We start from the raw sequence: 20,925 nt of genomic DNA, 5'->3' as shown, positions 1-20,925 counted from the left end.
GAGACAGCAAGTCGGAGGGACGACAGATAATTCTAGCCATGAGTGCATGCACATATTCCTTTTATGATAATACTCTGAACACATAGCGCCCACGCCGGCCAGTGAGTATGTCTCAACTCCGGGTACCTGCCACCCTGCCCCAACCGTCGCCTGTCACTACAAGCTATCCACAGGCTATTTCACATGCCCTTCAACCTTTTTTCCTTGACCTATTTTACTGTCGATTGTGGCTTTTGGCCTGGCCATGGCTAACTTTGAATTATTCATGGCCCTGTCGTCGCCAGCACGCCAACAGGCGATACGATACAAGGAGAGAAATAAGAACAGCGGCCCGCGGAAGGACTTGGGTATCCTTGTGTACGGTCGCTGACCTGCGCTGTAACAGGGTGCGGGGTCATTAGCTTGCTCCACGCACAAGTGCAAACGCCTCACGTTTCCTATTCCCATCATTTGTGAGTTAGCTCAGGTCTCGAGGTCGAGTGGGGTAGAGCTAGAACTACCATTTTTTAAAACAAATGCTCTTGAGCGCCATCCAACTCCATATCATTCTAACAGTTTCTTTGTTATGGGGTGGATGTGTTATTGCAAAATGTGTTATTGTAAACATTTAGTGATCTGTGTCTTGCAGCGTGTTGAATGATTTGTTGGCAGGGTTAATAATCTTGCCTGAAGGAGAGAAGTCATGACCGAAGTCATGCGAGAGAAGTCATGACCGTAAGGGGAATTAAATTTCACTGTCACTTAGAAGCCAGGTAATACCTGCGCCTATTACAAGTCCGCCCCCCTACCCTCACCCAGCCTTGATACCTGTAGTGAATTAATGTTCTCGCCAAAGCAGCGTTTCACTCAGTTCTCGACGCAGTACGAGGGTTGGGGTTGGGGTTGGGGTGGCGAATAGTTACAAATGCTGATCAGTAATAGCTTGCTACCCCACCCTCGCCCACGCAACACCCCATTCACCCAGCGCACGTCTGTTTTCAAAGAAAGTTTCGCGAAAGACTAGGTGTGCGCCAGATATGCTTGTTTTGTTTTGTTATGTGGGCACCGATGCCTTATAGTTGGGTTTATCTGGGGCTGGAAATCCTAAAGGGGGCAGCAGTGTAGGGCCCTGCTGCGCACGGGCCGTTATTTTTGTAGGGAGGGTATGGTTAGCGCCGCTCAGAAATGTCTTTATCGGGTTTCGGTCATCTTGGCAGCCCTCCTTTTGGGACAGGTTCCTTTATTATAGGCAGAACTTTCGGAAATAAGACAAAATACTACGAAACACTCAGCTTTATTTTGGATTTATTTAAAGAAAAATCGGTAGGTTGTAGCAAAGCAGGTTGATTAGGTGTTGTGTAGAAAAAAATAGTCATCACTCATTGGTGCCATGTGTAGAGGAAAGCAAACACCAACATCAGCAGCATTGTTGTCAGCATGCGAGTGTTTGCTGTCTCCACTGAGATCTGTGTTAAACAAGAAGCGTGGGAAAGGTCACTTAATGATTTTAGAAAGAGGCATGGAGGCATCCTGCATCGCAACACGGTTCGCAAACAACCCGCTTGTGGATTGACTGACCGATGGCGAGGCGGGCCTTTAAGGGGTAGCCCCTTTTTACTGACAAAGCAAAAGTGCTACCAGATAAAGTTTCCCTCGTTCCTGACTTTTTGGTGAGTTTGGAGGCGCTGGAAGCCCTCGGCATGATGATGATGGTTGTTCAGCACCATCTGATCTGACTTGTCATCGGACCGCCCGTCTGTGGAGAGTTATCAGTCTTTCTCTTCAACGATCCGTGTCCTTGCTTATTTTGACCTGATATGTCCCGGAGTCACCAACCTTGGCTGGTAGTGTTGTACCCATTACATACCCTTGGTTGATAGTGTATCTCGTGTCGTGCTGTACCCATAAATAACCTCCTCTTGGCCCATGGTGGGCGCATTCCTGGAACTGCATCACGAGAACTCGTGGGTCGTCGTCTTGCCTGGCACCAGGCCCGGCCGGTCTCTGTAGTAAGATACTCGTTGTAAAGACATACCCAGCAGCAATTCTCCGAGTTCTCCTTTCTTAAAATCTACAAAAAATGCAAAGACAGGCAAACACAACTTCTGTCAAAAGGGTGGCGGGTGTAACATGGAAGCGGTAATGCAGTGAGGTGATGGGGTGTCAGACACCACTTAACACTTGCCTCATGAATCTTCCGCCGCTGACACCTTGCGTGTTAGCAAGTGTTGCTTTGAATGCTTTCACAGAATAACATAAAATTGTGCATGAGAGAGAGAGAGCGAGAGAAAACAAAACCCCAAACGAATGAATTTTTTTTTACTGAATCAGGCTACGTAACCTCAACATTCAGATGATGAGTTGTACAATATCTACTGAGCACTCTAGTAGTGTAATATGACTCTAGCATAGCATAATACAAACATAGTTTAACACATTGTTCCAAACTGCCATTCATTCATTCTAATTGCTTCAAAGAAATATTATATAAAACGGTCAGTGTAAAGTATGACGGTTGGGTTCTATTGCTGAATTGACAAAAATTCAAGTCCCTTGAATCTTCTAGATGGAGGCAATGGAAAAGATGTATTTCATCTTCTTACAAAGAAGAGAATGAGAGAGAGATAGAACACTGTACCTGGAAAGTGCATATGCACATGTAAGTGTAGGAATGAATAAGAAGAATGAAAGGGACGAATAGGAAGAGGAGACGTTTATGCACGCACTACGGAATGGCAGTTTTGTTTGTTTGGTTGGGTTTTTTGTCGTTATTTTTAGTGAATCGGATGCGATAATTACTCCTGTGCAGGAGTTTGATTGTCGGTTACAAAGTGACTCACATACACGATTTATACCTCCTCTGCGGCTGTAACTCGTGCGGGTACAGAATGTGATAGCGGCGGCAACTCTCGGTGCGCCATGCAGCTGTTACGTACTGTCAGTGGAGACTGCAATACTTTGATGACTAGACAGGCACAGCCTGGAAAGCCTCTTTCTCTCCCTACCTGATATTTTTCCCGGAGAACGGAGGAATTGCACTCGTGCATAGACTGCAGCACATCCTGTCCCCCTCCCCTGTACATTTTGAGGCGCCACGGAACGCGCGGGGTGAGGGTTGTTTGAGGGGGTGGTGGGTGGTGACTATTTTTGGAGTTAGCTCCCACATGGAGCTGTAGCCGGATCTCGTGTGTGGCAAACTCGGAAAAAGAAAAGAAACAGCAGATGATAAAGATGGCGAAGAGAAGAAATGTGACGAGCACAGAGATTGGAAAGATACCTTTGGGGCGGGAGAGAGCGCATCCAGTAGGTAAACAAACCACAGATTTGAAATTTTGATGAGTAGGCCGTGATGCCGCGGCTGGGAATGGCAAACACAGGTGTATCTCCACTCTGGCCGTTTACTACAGTACACTAAGCTGTTAGGGTGGGTTCCCGGGTGGGTCCCCGGCAAGGGCGAATAGGTGTGTCAATCGTCACACAACCAGGACAGGCGGGAAAGAGGCTGAACTGCAGTGACTTGTGTAGAGTAGGAAAGGTCGTTGACCTCTGTAGATCGATAATCTGTCAATACTCGACAGGATGATGCTTGCTGAGAGCGTACTCGTACTCTCCACCTGTTGGTTTGTATAGGAGGCGGCGGGGTGCTTGGCGCCAACTGACTCGCGTGCAGGAGCACGCTCTGGGTTTTGAGGTGGATGGGAGGTAGACTTTCTCACCAGCCGCCTCCTTCAGTTTCCAGCATTCCAGTGGTGTACCCTACCAACTCCCCTGTCTCATCTCGCAACGACAACGAGAGGCGAACAGCCGCTAGTCACATGACCCTCTTGCCAGTCACCGAGCCACTGGCGCCTGGGTGTAAACTGTACAAGACACCAGGGTTGTTTGATGACAGGGTATCTGGGGGCTGGGGACGTGGGGAGTGAAACAGATGCCATGGTGAATATGCTTGCATACCTATGTGCACCATTGTACTAGTTGAATGCTAGTGTCTAACAGTCATCTCAATGATTGAGATGACTGTGCATCCGGTCCTGGTCACGTGGATCACCCAAATGACAGTCGTTTTATTTCGAGATTATTTTTTTTAATGTCTTCACTAATCCAGACGCTTCAGTTCACATTTAACAGAAGACTAGTGTTATGTGTACATTACATAGGCTGCATGTGTTGAGACGATGATAACCATCTTCTCTATGTCCTCTCGGCCTGATCACATCCTGATGTCAGCGATTCCTCAGCAAATATTCTGCTTGTGATTATGCAAATGTCCAGACCGCTGTCGCTTGCTCTGTCACTTTGTCTATACATACAGGACGGAGGTGGAACTAGCCTGTAAATCTGAAAACTATCCGCAGTGAACAGGCCAGCAGTGGTTGTCAATACTCAGAGAACCTAGGGTCAAGCCGCAACAGGGGTCACTGTCGGGTTTGGGGATTTTTTTTTTTTTTTTTTCTCGTCCCTTGAGTCGTGTCACATAAAGCCTGGCTACAACATGGTTGGGTGACCTTTAACTGATTGTGTGAATAAATCGCGCAGAATTACCTCCCCACTCTGCTTGAATTGCGGTTCTTAAGCGCCTCTTGCCAGCGCTAGTTAGGCTGCAATTGTGAGCTAAATTACCTACCTCCTCTACCACCCATCATTTTGTCTCCAGACGTGTGGTAACCTTTGCTTGCAAGGCGCACATTTTGCTGTCCACTGGGAAACGGGAGGAAAACGCGGAGCCCCAGCTCTGGCAGAGCCCATTACGCAACTATTTTCGGAGATAGTGTTTCTGATCTTTTCCACTTTCATTTGTCTTTCACATGCCATGCCAAGCTCATCTGTAAGTTAATGTGGGAAATGAGGTTACTGCCTGACCTTTTAGTTTAGCTACATTCTTTTCGTACCGGTCGGGGGCAAGGGAGGAATCGGCGAACAGACACAGGAAGCCAGTTAGACCAAATACAACGTTCTTTGCATTCGTTGTCTCTCTCCACTGAGGTCCAGTGGCACAGCGGTTAGTTAGCGCCTGTCACCAGTACAGCGAGGATTGGATGTCTTGGTTCAGATCTCGTCTCGGGCACGCTGTTCTTTCTCTACATGTGGCATTTGTTGACAGGGCTGGCTGTTTTTCCTTAATTTGTTGGTTCGGTGTAAAACACCCGTTTCTCCCCTCCCTTGGCTTTCTCCATTTCTATGAAGTTTTCGTCGAAACAGCTGTTCACAGACGGCAGCCATTTGCTTTTGTGTGGGTGTACACAAGCCAAGATGGTCAAGGAAGAAGAAGTGTACAGATCGGTTGTGAATCGTGCGTTAAACGATATCTGGTAGAGATTCTGTGCAAAAAAACAAAAAAACAAAAAAAAAACACAAAAAAAAACCCAAACAAAAAACAGAAACAAAAAAGCAACCCCCAAGCTTGTATTTTATTATTTGTTCTTTCCTCTCTTGCCCGTCTGTATCTGTGTTTTTCTGACGAGCTCAGAGCCAAAAGAGAAAAGGTCGGGGCTGCGGACAGCAGGTGTAGACAGAACTGTTGTTGACATCGTTCACGGAGGTGGCTGCTACAGCTCACAGCTATATTTAGACCGCCATCCCTGATGCTGTGTGTGGCTGCTCTCGCCTACAATCGATTCACCTGTCAGATGGAGGGCGTTCACTGGCCTTCAGTAGCTAAATAATTACACTTCCATGGTATTTCAGTGCTGAAACTACACTGAAGAAAGGCAGCATGTAAATTTAATTATTATGCTTTAAAAGTTGTATAATCAGAGTGCTCGCCAGTGAATAATGATTTGTCACTCAATTTTTCGCAGACTTCATATTTCAAAAACGATATTCTGTTCTACATTAAGTATAGAGAAAAAAACCCATAAAGCTATATATAGAGAGAGTGACATTAGCAAAATGCCTTTATTTAGATGGGCCCCTCGTCTACTCCAGGGGTTCCTTTTTCCGTTTGTTTTTTTTTTTTTCCATCTTAAAATAATCTCTAATGTTGCTGTGTCGAAATGCCGCGATGAAGACCTAAAAATACTTTGTCAGAGATGCTGTTGCACTCGTTTCACCGTCTCTACCATCAGGCCTACCTCGTTAACGAGGTCGTCAGTCTGGTCATTCGGTCAACGGCCGCCTGACCTCGGTTTGACCACAGCTAGCGTGTTGAAACGCGGGAGGGAGCTGTAGATGTCTGTTCGATTCCCCGTTAATGAGGAGTGGGGAGTGCTTGTGTGGCCGCAGTGGAAGCTGATTACTAAGCGACTGCAGGAGGCTGATGGAGGGAGGGGTGAGCTGGCGAGTGTTGGCTCTGTTTGATGGCTGCTGGACAGGGATGCTGGTAGATGGATGGCTGCACGCCAGCCACGACCGACCGGGTCGGAGGGGGGAGGGGATCGTAAAAGTGTCAAAAGGGGCAAAAGGTAAGCGGCAAAGGTACCAGCGCCACCTTGTGGTCACACTGCCGCAAAGTAACAGCTATGGGGAACCTGTGTCATTTCGCCTGCAAAGGACCTTTTTGACGACACCGCGTCCCTCGTTCCAGCCCTTGCTTGGCAGAACATCTGCAAGAGCTTTGTCTTGATAGCACCGTGCACATGCGTGTCTGTAAAGCCAGCATGATCTTGCTTGCGTCCCTTTGTATCACCGTAAAGGCCATCCTAAGAAAGTGAAGAGCTTGTCACCGAGGTCCAGAAGGTCGCACCAAACCCTTAGAGTCCTGCTACGACACACTTGTGCGCGGTCTCGGCTAGTTTACACATACAGGACACTTTATACTAACAGGGTATATCACACGGGTTATCTTGATATTTGCACATTTGTCTCTTCTTTCCCAGAAACATTCATTTCCGGCGGTGGGTATTGCAGTTAAACGAATATCTATATTTACAGTCAACAGACTGAGTAGACGGGTGATTGTAGAATGTACAGTCTAACTGCCATTCCCGTCACTTCAGTAAGTAAAACCAAGCTGTTGCTGATTCAGGAAAAGTCCTGCCAGTGGAGGAGGACTGGCTGTGGCATGCTATTGCTGGTTGGTATGGTGACCATTTCCGACAGCTGACACATGTACCACGTAGCGAGAAAGCAAAGGCGGCCAGAAAGCCTCCTGTACCTGACTAGGCGTGACTAGAATTCAGCCGGTCACCACCACAGGGGAAGCCACCTGTAACTGGTGTGGCGGCTGGTGCAGACGTCCAGATTCCTGCTTAGAGAGAGCTAGAGAATGTGTCTGGGTTCCTTGCAGTCTCCTTGCTGGCTTTTCACCTTAGCATCTGATCATCAGCTCTTTTGTTTGTTCACCTGATTCATCAAGTGAAAAGCAAATTTAATAATGTACACGTACTAGGATTATGACTCATAAAGTGCTTTCCAGTTTTGGTGACAAAATTTCCATGTTCCTGGATTGCTGATATTAAAGCATACTATTTTTAATTCCTTTTTTATAGCATTTATTACACACACACTCTCTCCCTCTCTCTCTCTCTCACGCACACATATATGCATTATAAATTAAAAAATTCAATCCCATCAGCCACATTTTCTCAGTTTTTTTCAGTTTTCATTATTTTTTAAGGCATTAGCAGCTTTGTATAATTTTATTTTTCCTTCCAGATTGTCATGGTTAGGGTTTAAGATTAACATTCAGCTAGTATTAAGTACCTGGTATTATTTATGTCATAACAGGTAGTGTGCATCATTATTTCTTTCACATTTCTTTTATTCCAGCAGCCCTTAACATACTCCAGTGATTTTGTATCTCTAGCTTTCCGCAAGTCTTTAAGGGACTTTATCTTTTCATGGATTACCTGTCTGCTGCAGGTGCCATCCGCACGAGCCAGGTACTGGACCGCGAGACGTCATCGCACTTCTGGCTGACGGTGTACGCCCAGGACCGCGGTCTCGTGCCGCAGTTCGCGCACGTGGAGGTCCTCATCCGTGTCGATGACGTCAACGACAACGTACCGCTGAGCGTGGATCCGGCCTACTACGCGTCGGTGGTGGAGAACAGCCGCCTGATCCAGCAGGTGGTCAAGGTAACGGCCACTGACGGCGACCGCAGCCCTCAGCAGGCTCTGCACTTTGCCATCACCGGCGGCAACCCCCAGAACTTCTTTGAGATCGACAGCGTGAGAGGTGAGTGGGCGACATCACTGTGCTCCTTGTTCCTACTCCCTTTGGGGTTATGGTCTGGCGAGATATTTTAACAGGGGCTCGAAGAGCTGTGTTCTGCATTTAGTGTTCATAGTCACAATTTACTTATGTGTCTTTGAGGAAAAGAGCCTGTGGATGGACGGCTCACATCCTGTGTCACATTTTATTCCTTTACATAGGGGGGCATCTGTGAGTGTACGTACACCTTATGATGACTGTTATGGGCTTGGTGTGAAAATTCTTGATTATTGTAGGTGAAACAATGATATTTGCGAGTTGAGATGCCACCAGTGACCAGCCCCCACCCTAGATGTAGATGTCGCTTCCTTACTTGCTATGTAATGGTTTCTGTTTTAAGTTTCTGTTTGCTCGATATATGCCAACAATATCTTTCTCGTCCTTCTACAGCAGGAGCCAATGTGGCCAGACGCCCTCCCATGCCAGGGCTTCTGCTAAGGCTAAATTCTTTGGGGTCCCATTCTTCAGATTTTCAAGTCCCTAGCCTACATTGACGAAAACTGAAGGGGTCCTCCGAACTTTTAATGCGTACTGTACGCAATTTTTTGCGTAAGCATCAAGACAGAACATCCCAGCGTGAAGCTCGTGTAGACGTCAGTAAGTCTGCGGCCTTGACTCAGTTCTCGCCACCCTGCCTCCAGATTGTTCTTTTAAATTGGGTGAGATATCCAGGGACGTGCTGTACTCATTTCCCTTATTTCCTCTCCTTAACGGCTGGGGAACGGTCACGCGGGTGTCGGGAGGGCAGACGTTGCGGGCCGCTGGGGGTCGAGCTGGCGTTGATTTGACAGCGAGCGTAATGGACGCTGCTGCGGACTGTGAACGACGAGGGCACGGGGAGATAACTGCCGTGGTCCTTGCCGTCCGAGCAGCGGCAGAAATAGCAGTCAAGATCTTGGTCTGTGGAACATAGGTCAACAGACAGATTTCTGTCTTATTGCCTTGTCCTTCCACTTCCCCTGTTATGCTCGACGATCACTGACTGATGTGGTCTTCGTGATGTACACTCGGCACCGGAAGTTGTCAAGAGACAGAGAGACTACCGCTCTGTGACTGCTTGTTGGAACATTTCCTCCTCTCTGACGATAAAATCTGGTACAGGAGGCCTGTGAGGAGGGTCGGACATTATTGCTGCTCCCGTCACATTTACTAGTTGAGGATCTCTCCCCGCTCCCTTTTATTTTAGTCGTCTAGTCTCACTGCCCATCTACACCAAACCACCTAACGTCCTCAGTGTAGGACTGGAGGCAACTGGCCAGACAAGCTCAGACACCCGGCCTTCAGCCCAAGATGTCTGGCTTCCCGAAAAGATCAAGTGAGACGCAGAGTCAACTGAAGCATGATGGGTAGACGTTTGATGTTACCCCGTCTTGCCCTGACCTTATAATAACTACAGAATGCTGGCATATTGCCTGCTCCGCCGTGTGTGTTGGCGGGGGGCGGGGGAATTTCCCATTATGTAGAAACATATTTTTTGTTTTGTTTTTTGCAAAGTGAGTTAAAAGCATAGACGGTTTGGCGAAGTCGTAAATCCTGATTTAGGTTGGAGGTCTCATGGGGTCAGACAGGTAATAAACCAAGCGAAAGAAATTATTTTTTCATTATTTGTTATCATATGTCAGAGGCTCAGTGTTGCCCACATAAAACTTGACAATAAACAGTTTCTTGCCATCGGAGGTTAACAGCGGAGAACTTCGCAAGAGGCTAAGCGTTAGTTTCGGCAGACAGTAATCCATCTATATACACATCCATGGTGTGTGTGTGTGATGTACTTTAGGGTGTCGCGTGCATCGGTCACTCAACCGGCCAGTCATAACATCACTCATCCCTCCCACGGCTAAGCAATGGTGACTTGCTCCATTTCTGTCGGTGGGGCCCGGAAGTTGCCCTCACGCATGTCAGAAAGAAAAATAATAGCAAACTCGATTTGCAGTGAGCAAAGCGCAGCACGAGGAACAACTGTATCGGTTCAGTTTGCACGAATGCAAGAGCGGGGAAGGGAGAGATGACGAGCTGGTGGAGGTGTTGACGAAATAACGACGTCGACGATGCTCACAGGGGCAAGGCACTCTAGACACAAGGTCAGAGGAGGGAACAGAGCGGCGCCTAAATTTGTCTCGTCTAATTGAGGCTCATTGTCATTTATTATTCATGGCCTTTTCAAACCTATTCCTCCTTCACTGTCCTAGATATTAGTCGCCTCTCCTTAATTTCTTTTTCCGCCGCCTGGTTGTGCTGCGACCCCTGCAGCCTCTCCGTATCCTTGAGACGAGCTCCTCAACAGCCTGCGATTTCCCGGGAGAAGGGGCAAAGGTCGCTGGAGGTGTTGGTCGTCTGATTGAACGATCGCATCTTTAATCGGCACGACAAAATAGCGGGCGGCTGTATGGAGCATGAAAGCGCTTCCCACGGCTTCAAAGACTTCCTGCCAAATTCTGTTTCTTCAGTCAAGGGCTCTCATGCACGCCTCTGTGAAAGAAACGGGAGAAAGGCAGTGTGGCCAGTGCGTTTGCTTGCTTGTTAATGACCTAAACTAACAGGAATTAACACGACGGACAAGTGTAGGCTTGGTCAGCTCAGTCTTGGCACTAGCCTCACGCCGTGTGTAGACTTACATACATATGTATCTCTGAGTTAACCTGTTAACACTTAGACTTTTCAATTTATTAATCCAAAAGGAAAGAGGGATGAGGGAGAGAGGATCAGACCCACGAGCTTCACGAGGGCTGTGAACTACCCGCAACTCACGCTGACTTCTTGCTGTGCAAGATCGCTTGGACATGCACCCGTGTGCAGATGGCGCTCTCGTTAAGCTGGTTATTTTATGGTCGTAGTGTCCGAGGAAATGGTCATCTACTGGTGCTGCTAATAATTCTGAAGAAGTGTAGAGGACAGCCTCAGGGCAGCTGCGAGAGACCAGCGTTGAATAGCAGTGATGACATATGCGTGTACCACGGGTCATAGGTCAAGAAAGGTCATTGGTCCGGGTTGGCTGTTTTCCCGAAGTCAGACCCGAGATTAATTAGGACTTGAGGCGGCATTCAGGACAGCTGACAGTAGGCCATCTGTCACGCAACGTGGGTCAGCATCGGCTTGGAGGGCAACTGGACCTAGCAAAGGCCGCACATGGCGGGTCAGAAGCGAATAGCTTTTGTATGCAAGCAGTCAGTATTTAGAATCTGTCAATACGTAAACTTGTCCAGAGCCCCATCGACATCTTCGAAAGGTCGCTGCCTCAACCTTCATATTTGACCATGTAAGGTTTGAGACGACTCCCTTCCCTTTTCTAACAAGTTTGTGCAGAAGGATTACGTGAGACCATTAGACACAAACAACGTTCATCTTCACAGTTCTCCCCACACTACACTCAGCTCACAGCTTCCCCCACAGTTCTCCCCACACTACACTCAGCTCACAGCTTGCAGTAGCATAGCTCACCCACACTATAGTTAGCTCACAGCTTGCAGTAACACAGCTCACCCACAGCTCTATTCACACTACACTCAGCTCACAGCTCACCCACACTACACTCAGCTCAGCTTGCAGTAACACCCACACTACAGCTAGCAGATGACCTGTACCTCTGTCAGCACTCAGCAGGCAGTTTCCGGGCAGTGAAAGCCGCAGTTTTCTAAAAGGGGGCGTGCCTTTGATGACACGCGTTATCATCATGATGTTCTCATCCCCCTCTCCTCTCTCTCCCCTCCCCGTCCCTCTAGCGTGTCACTATGGCTGATACGCTCTTACCGACTGTCTTCTTTTTTTTCCCCCTTTTTTTTTTTTTTTCCGAGGCATTGTGAGACTTGCGTGACATTATCTGGGTGAGGGGCCGCCACTGTGTAGGAGTTGTAGATTTATTTCCTCTTGCCTGTTTGTGCTGGTATGTGACAGGTGTCCCTCCAGTATTTTGTTGATGTCTTACTGATCTCTCAGGGTGTTCTGCTTGTCTCCCTCCAGTATTTTGTTTTTCTTACGAGTCTGCTAGCGCTCGGGGGGCGGCTAATACAATGAGTGTTAGGGGAGGGAGGGGGTCAGAGGGCTGACGTTTACGTCCCTTGTTGCGCTTGCTGCCGCCACTCAGCAGCATTTTAAGACCGACAATGCTTTTTTCTCGGAACGACGCAGCCTCCAAAGCAAGCACGTGCAATCGGAGATGGAGTTGGGTGGGTCAAGGACTGAAAGAGGAAGAATATAGGAGCGGGGGTGATTTTAATGAGCGGACGCAGGCGCGCGGCTTTGTAATTTCAATGAAAGGTCTGATTGCGTGGTCGAGTTTGTGGAGTTAGCGATTTTAGCTTTAGAAGAGCGATGGGCACGGAGAGAATTTCGCGGGATGAAGATGCAAGAAGCCGCAGCAAATATATCTAATTATGTGAGCGACGGCAGGACCAGCCTGCTAGGCCAGGAGGAGACGCAGTGCACAATTGGCCATGAGCTATGGACAGAGCCGACTCGCCCGCACTCAGTGTCACTAGTACAGTCCCCCCCTTGTTGTCACGTGCAGGTACTAGTGACACGCATACTTTTAATGACCTTTTACCTCCACGTGTTTGTTTTGCTTGGTGTGAAGCACTGATGCCGTTTACTTTTAGACACATTCCAGATGCCGGTCTAGTACTGCTTCGGTTGCTCTGGATTTGTTAACATGTACATGTATATATTTACTATATGTCCTCTACTGATATTCTGTTAATGTTGGTGTACAGTTTTATTCTTTGAAGAATGAGGCCTTTGAATAAACTTGTCTGTCGATGTTTCCCTCTCGCCCTGCGAGCTAGGGGAGCTGAACATTTCTCATGTTGTCTCCACCTTCGTCCTGCTACCTTTCCATCGTCTGGTCATGCGCAGTTCTTGTTTCTCACACTACACCTCATTCTCTTGAGTTATGCTCTTCCTACCTTATTCTATCTTTTTTAACAGGAAATTCGACCTTCACGAAGAGACAGAAAGAAGGTATTTTTAGAAATCAGAGATTTGGTGTAACGATTCACATTTACTCCGTCTCCATAGTTTTATAATCTTCGTGGGGAGGAGCTCACGTGTAGAGGGGTTTGATCCCAGACATTCCTCCACTATCCCCAACCTCGCCTGCTTCCTGCTTGCCCTTTCCAGAGGCATCGCTTATTAAGATTCTGGTGGATTGAGTTACATTTTTATTTTGCTCTTGTATTTCAGGAATTATCACCACCACGACTCGGACGTTGGATAGAGAAAGACAAGACGAGCATGCCTTAGAGGTAAGGGAGACAATCTGGTCTTTTTCTCTCTCTCTGTTCGTTTTGTCTCTGACAGTGGAATAATTACAGTGCCTGTCATCATCGATGGTATGAACGCACTGGAATATCACTTAAAGCTCTCAGAACGTGCGAACCTTAAACAGATGGTTTCTCGACCATTAACACTCCTCCACACACACACACACACTGATTTAAACACATTTAACATCAAAGTAATAAAAATCGAACAAAAATACTTGTGAATACGAGCAACACCAGTCACATACACCAACAACAATAACAGGCTTGTCAGCACCAATTTACCCATTGGTCACTGTCGTTTGTCGGTCGTGTTCATTGGAGGAGCTTGTGTACACCTCAGTTTCTATCTGACCCAGACCACAGCATCCAACACATACATAACTACACATGTAACGACAGCTAAATCGTGCTTAGTACGAACCCACACTATCAACACCAAGTGTCTGTCAAGTAGGACGATCGCTGGCACGCAAGCAGCATAAATGTTTTACAACTGTCACACGCTTGCTACTTCATTGTTGTGGTTACAGTGTCAGGTCAGTCCCTGTGACACTGTGCCATGCACCCGTCAGCATGTCAGCAACTTGGCTTGTTTTCAAAGACAAAACGATAGCTTGGCAGCTGCTGCTATAGACTTACCTCCACAGGGCAGAGGTGGTGTGGTGTGCCGAGGGAACCCACGACAAACCTGTCTACCCTTATCCTACCCCTCCCCTTGCTACTCTCCCGAGCGCACACTCTCCTATCACGCAAGCCGAACCTTGTACTGTAGAAGTCTCGAACCATCCTCGCAACCTTATCCCGGAAGTTGAAATACAAGACATAGTTTTCACGACAAACCGTTTCTGTTTACTGTAGGTAGTGAAATGCACGCGCGTGTTTACGTTCCCCTCCCTGTGGTCACCTCCCGTGCCCATTCCCCACCCTCCCACCCAAATAAGCGGATGAGAGGAGAGCGAATGTCACGATGGCGCAACCTGACTGACGACCGTGTGTATTGTGGTGTGGGGTGGGCAGACAAAGAGTGGAGGGAGAGCATCTGGCAGTTTGCGAAGTCAGGTGACCCCCAGGACAACAAAAACTCGCTCTTCTTCCGACCTTTGTTCTTAAACGCAAGGGAACAACATTTGACAGAGGAATCAGGTTGCCCCACCTGGCTTCCTCCATCTCGAGTACAGTGACTTCATGAGTGGTCTTGCGTAGCTCGGCGCACTGGCCCATGTACCCAGTCGCTAGGGAGCATGCATGTCTTTGACTAAAAGTAGGGAGGACTCCTATGATGCCAGTTATTTGCAGACTTGCAAGTCAACCTGATCCACGCGTCACGTGTCAGAGTTGCGCGAAGTCCCCCACCCCGATTCCTAGCATTGTTTTCTGTACAGTGAACTGTCTTTCTTTATGGTCGTCACTTGTGCTTTATTGTATTGTACTTTCTCAAACATCATCCGGGTGAGGCAGACAGGTGCCGTGACACGAGGTCTTTAAACTACCGAGAGCTTGTGTCGATGTTCATCCCGCCCTCTCCTGCACTTGCCCGAGGTTGTGACACAAGTTGGCAGCAAACGGAATTTCTTCCACCTGTCGCTTGCGGGCTGGGGAGCGGGGTCAGATTGTTTTGTTTTGTCGGATGCACAAGGACAAAAGCAAAGCTTAATAAAGAATTCCTTACTGGATAACCCTGTGAAATAGCTGACTCCCTTCCCTCCCCTCTCCTCCCTGCTTGCGAGGTCGACCTCCAGCCGCCGCAGGCCTTGGTTGCTCGCGTGCACGGTGTACTTACATTTCTCTCTCTCTCCCCATCACCCTCAGAACTTTAGATAACAGTCGATAACATGTTGCTTAAAGGCACTGTAAATTCAAATTGTTCAAGATTTCGCAAACAGATATCATCTCAGAGTTGTTTTATGTTCGCCGCAATTTATAGCAACAAAAAACAAAAACGAAAAAAATTCGCTATGATGGGCAGAACATACATTTTTCCAGATTTTTTTCCCAACAGCAAAACATGCTGAAAGAATTGATTAGTCAGATTGAAAGGCCTGTTTAGCAAACTAATAGTGAAAGCTTGAATGAAGAGCAAGCGGAAAGAATGATGGTGTTGTCAAAGCTTGCCTAGTGAAGCCAGCCAGCATTTAAATTTGCATTACAGTGCTCAACACACGGTATCAATGCGTTTCATCTTTATTTACGATCAGATTACTTCGTATATGGTGCTCAGGTGAACTGAAATCATGAGTATGGGCAATTTTCCAAGCATTTTGCACGGCTTTCAGATTGCATCACAATATTTACAGACCTTGAGCAGAGCGCAGTGGTGCTCCACGCCCGGGGTGGGTGAGTGGGGTGGAGGAGGAGTAGAGATACCCATTCTCCACCACACAGACACACAGATACATGGTGCACCGCCTGTCAGCCTTGCGTGTCTTCAAGCCAGATGTAGGGTGCTGGCTGGGTGCTTGGAGAGAAGCTGACAGCTAAACTGCTCATAGTTTACGACTATTTACGGGACTGCACCGCGCCGCCAGCGAGTGCCAGACAAGTCTTGTACCCTGGCATCGAGTCGTTTTCCACTTCTTCCCAGCTTCCTCCGTGTCGGCACTGGGAATACCTGACACTGCTCCCCGCCGTCACATTTCATTGCCCTGAGGTTCTCGCGCCTTGCCCTCAACATCCTCCTCCCCATTGCTCTGCCTGTCCGACATACACTCACAGTTCACTGCAGTTCTCGGAGCTGTATGTGTGTAGGGGAGGGAGAGGAGGGGTCCTTACCTCTGTTGCCTTTCTTCCTCGCGCTTTGAGGATGTACGCAGACATGTCTTTGTCTCGCATTTCAGTGTGCTGTGGTCTGTTTTGCTCGCACATTCATGTCATATAGTAAATTTTTGTCTGTGCCCTGCGTCGAGTGTTCATTCTCTCGCACATCCAGTCATGTACACGCCCAGTTACGTCACACCCATTCATTCACGTGCCCAGTTACATCACAGCCAGTCATGCACACGCCCTGTCACGTCACAGCCCGTCACGTGTACACGCCCTGTCACAGTCACTGCTCATTTCAGGTCACCATCTCGGACAACGGCAACCCCCCGCTGTCAAGCTCCACCCGCGTGGTCATCAAGGTGATGGACGAGAACGACAACCGCCCCAAGTTCGTGGACCGCGCCGGGCGCCTGACGGTGCTGGCGGAGACCAAGGGCAGCCACGACATCCTCGTGTACCGCACGCTGGCCTACGACGTGGACGAGGGGCCCAATGCCGAGATCACCTACACGCTGCGGTCCACGCTGGACGACCAGTTCTTCATCAGCAGCAGGACCGGCGAGATCTTCTCCCGCAAGGACCTCGTCGCTGGCCAGAACTTCGACCTCACGGTCAGTGGCTGGAAGGAGTTGGTTGTCTCGCTCTGTTTCCACGTGTTCTTTCCTTTCACTCTCATTCTTCTCTCTCAAGTTTCCCTATCTCCTCTGTGTGCGTGGGTGTTCGCGCGTGTCTTTATCTGCGAGTCAAACCTATCTCGTCCTTTTCTTCAGAAGTATTCTTTCTCTCATTAAGTGCATTCCACCCGTCCACCCAGTCCCTGATGACAGTTCTGTCTTGGCGACAGGTGCGTGCCGCAGACCGGGGGGCCGACAACCTCAAGACGCAACAGAAGATCGGCATCAGCGTGGTGGCCCGCCCAGTCACCTCCCTCGCGCCCCCTCACTTCCGCCACACGGGCCTACGGGAGAGCATCACGGAGAGCGACAAGCCGGGCCAGCTTATCGTCCTGCTGTCAGCTGACGACGCCGACAAGGACCGCCTGTACTTCGCTATCACAGGTAAAGCAAGCTTCCCACCCGCCTCCTGCCTTGCTGCTCTCTTTCGTGCGCCTGGCTTATTATTGCTCGTGAGTGCATGCGGCTGCAGCCAGGCTAGGTACAGCTGCCCTGTCTTTGTGTGTTCACTTTGTCATGGGCTTCTGGCTTTTGGCGCGGCTAGTCACGTGACGTTTGCGCTCAACAGGCCGCTCACCGTCAGCTAACGCAGTGACGGTACAGCGTGGACTTACCACAAAAGACAGACGTGTACTAACTTCCTACCCATTCACCAGTTCACTCTTCTTCCCTTCCCCCATCCTAAGGAAAATTATCATTGACAGGGAAAGGTTTCTATGGGGCGAAGCTATTTCCTACCCCCGGTTTGAAATACATTGCTCTGAGACTCGCTCGCGTCTTCGCTCTGTTTGTTGTACTTGGTATCAGACCCCCGAGCTTTTGCTTCTTGAAGAGCACCCGGTCCGCATTGCTGTTACCGGTTCTCTAGCCACTGGGAACGATGGCAGGGAGCCATTGTGTAGGCTCCGTTGGTCGCTAGTCATGGATAGTTCCAGTATTTCGGACGGTTCCCACATCCCAGCGCAACGCGGTTTGGGGACAAGCGAAAACGGAGAGGCAAACAGTTGCAATAAGGGGTAGATCTATCTCATCAAAGTTATTTCTCGCCGACACGTGACAGACGAGTACGACAATGGAAGACAACCGCACGACCGCGAAACACGCTTTTGTTTCAGACGACATTGTTCTCACGCCCCCTCCCTCTCTGACTGTAACCACACCTGATGAATTCTTCCTTTTCCTCTTTTTCTTCCGAAGCGTGTTGTCGAGAGGGGAATGGTGGTAGGTTGTTGGTACCCTGACCATGCTCATCACTCACCTCCATGCCTGTTAAGCCCTCGTCAACCCTCTGTCCTGTTCGGCGTGTTTGTTGCGGAGCATCCTCTTTCTGTCCATGCAGTGATTAGGGAGAGCCGGCTTTGTGTTGGGTGGGCAAGGCGGTGTTAAAACAATCCTTAATGTCGCATGCACTAGAAGCCAGAGTTCAGAGATACTCGGCATATTTGTAACAGCATATTTACCGCCCCTACGCCCACCCACAACTGCAGCAAACGGTGTATTTTGCACGAGGCAACACTTTTTTCCTGCAGTGTCATAAAATGAGTCGTTTGAATCTGTAAACGCTGGGCGCAAAAATAAAAATAGTTTAAGACCATACAAAAAAATCTTGCTCAGGTTGGTGAGGGTTAGGAAGGGGTACGAGTCTCTCTCGCAATCTCCATCCTCCCTCTTGCCAATAACGCCAATTTCCAGACTACCTCGGACTCTCATCGTTACTAGGAGTTGTCCCCCCTACTCACACGCTCACCACACCTTTTCCCTTGCACTAATTTTTCGAGTACCGCAGTCAGCTTTTTCTGATCATTACTGGAAGTTGTCTCCCCTCGTGCACGACATCCTTCCCCTTGCACTCATTTTCCCACTACGACAGTTTTCTTTCTTTATTGGGAGTTGTCTCCCCACCCCCTTTAAAAAAACCTCACCCACGCCTTACCCTCACTGACTTTAGCCCCTCACCAGTTTCTTTTCTTCTGTCACCCTCACTGACCGACGTTGTTCACTGGATCCCCTCATCCACAGTCGTCCCCGCCCCCCACATATCTGCTTGTACTCAGAGGAACTTCTTTAAAAGCCACCGCGTGTTTTATTTATCTACAGATGGCGGACGGTTTTTGCTAAGTTACAATGAGATTTATGGTGAGTGGTGGTGTGCCAGTGGTATAAAGCCACTCTCAAAGTCGACGTCCGCTCCCAGCAGAATATTTTATGAGGCAAGAGAATGCTATTATACCCTCGCTGAAACAAGCGTCTGCTAGACTGCAAGATTAAAACCCGCATCTCTTTCTTTCTTTTTTTGACACGAGCATTGGGAGGAAGAAGCGGTGTTATAGCTTCAACAGTCACGTGACCATCTCATTATAGGTTTTCTCCCCATCTTGTCGCTTTTCTCCACACGTTTTTCTCATTTCTGCCTGCCTTCTCTTGTTGTGTCTGTCTTTCCATCTATTTCTTTGTCTTCCCTACCTGACCCTTGGCCTGTTTTCCATTAGTCGGTTTGTGTATTTTTCTGTGCTTCTCACCCTCCTTAACATCCCTCCCACCTCCAAGTTGGACTTAGAAAGAGAGTAGCTCGCTGCTGGCAACAATACGGTATCCACAGCAAGACGGGGAGTAGGAACCGTTGCCGTCACCATAACAACGCCCTCTTGTGGTGAAATCTTGCAGACGCGCTGGTGAAAGTAGCAGGTGCTGGCCAAATTGTGACGAGAGTTCCTCAGACCGACTTTCAGGATACCAGAGTGTCATCATCACCTCATTGTGAGGTCCGCTGTCAATTAAAAAAATTATTATTACACACTTATGTATGTGTGTATGTCTGTCCGCTTGGAATTTTGTAATCGATTCCCATCGCCCTAGAGGTCTGACATTTTCACTAGTTACCCATCGCCGGTGACAATGCAATATCAAGTCATTTCCAGTAAAAAAAAAACTTTTTGATTTTAAATTATATGTTGAACTACGTGAGGTAACTATGATTTACTAAAGAAATGCTGTACAACAATGACACGGTCAAAGGTCCCACAGGAATTTACACCGCCCTGCGCATTTTATGGAGAATTGAGTCGTTTTGATATTTCCACTCAGACATACTACACTAACTACTTCCTGTTCCACCCATAGACGGGCCTTGCATGGTGTGACGTGCACCAGTGTCCTTTCAGGTGTGACATCCCTGAGAGTGTGACGTGTATTGGCGGGTGACGTATACTAGAATCCTTACAGGTGTGACTTGTAACACCGCGAAACCTGTTGCCTCATCATCATTTGTTACCCCCTCTGTCTTGATGTTTATTGTCGTTGAAATAATAATAGAATTAAAATAATAGAAAGTGATTTATGGAGTTATCAAGCAATAATAGAAAGTAATATTCGATTGTTGTATGGTATATTCTTGTACTGACAAAAGACGTCACGCATGAGTAATTTGTGATTGCATGTAGTGACCATCCACACGCCGCCATTAGGAGTGGTGGTGTACGCATGCACTGACAGACTGCAGCCGTAATATTTTTGTGTCGTACACATGTACACAGATGGCAACGAGGACCAGGTGTTCACGATCCAGCCCAACCATGGCAGCATCCTCCTGGCTCTGCCCGTGGACTGGGAGACACGGTCCAGCTACAACCTCACGGTCTCCGTCACTGATGGCGTGCATTACGACTTCACTTGGGTGAGCCACTCCGTGTGAGAGCGAGAGAGTTACAAAAGTATTTCAACATTTATCAGCAATAATATTAATAATAATATAATCAGCAATTATTAATATAGTTATCTGCAGTCGGGGTACGAGCGCCGACTTTTATCGTGGTGTCTCGACTCTCTTCACATTGTAATGGGACACTGGGACATGTTTAATGTGATGGAACATTGCCTGTGCAAAGATGTTGATGGGCGATGACATGAGGTGGACATGCGGTGCGGTGGCAGACGGTAGAGTGGTTGAAAGGGTAAATACCATGGTAACACTACCATGGTAAATATCGTGGTAACTGTGTCGCGGCGACAGCTGACCTTTACTTGGGGTCAGAGCTGTGAGTGTGCCCGTGGCCAGACCACATTTCTCGAAAGGAGCTGAATGGTGGACAAGCTAGTCATGGGTA

General features: G+C 48.2%; 1 protein-coding gene across 1 annotated transcript in view; it reads left to right on the top strand.

Annotated features, from left to right (window-relative positions):
• Nucleotides 1-20,925, top strand: part of LOC112558627 (protocadherin Fat 1-like) — a 79,776-nt gene that overhangs the window by 15,841 nt on the left and 43,010 nt on the right. Inside the window, 5 exon segments of the mRNA XM_025229193.1 lie at nt 7,780-8,094; nt 13,306-13,367; nt 16,448-16,759; nt 16,993-17,206; nt 20,356-20,495. Of these exon segments, the coding sequence (XP_025084978.1) occupies nt 7,780-8,094; nt 13,306-13,367; nt 16,448-16,759; nt 16,993-17,206; nt 20,356-20,495 (1,043 nt within the window).

Source organism: Pomacea canaliculata, linkage group LG3, assembly GCF_003073045.1.
Source record: "Pomacea canaliculata isolate SZHN2017 linkage group LG3, ASM307304v1, whole genome shotgun sequence".
Taxonomy (NCBI): domain Eukaryota; kingdom Metazoa; phylum Mollusca; class Gastropoda; order Architaenioglossa; family Ampullariidae; genus Pomacea; species Pomacea canaliculata.
The sequence above is the reverse complement of the archived record's forward strand: the minus strand, read 5'-3'. Positions and strand labels throughout refer to the sequence as shown.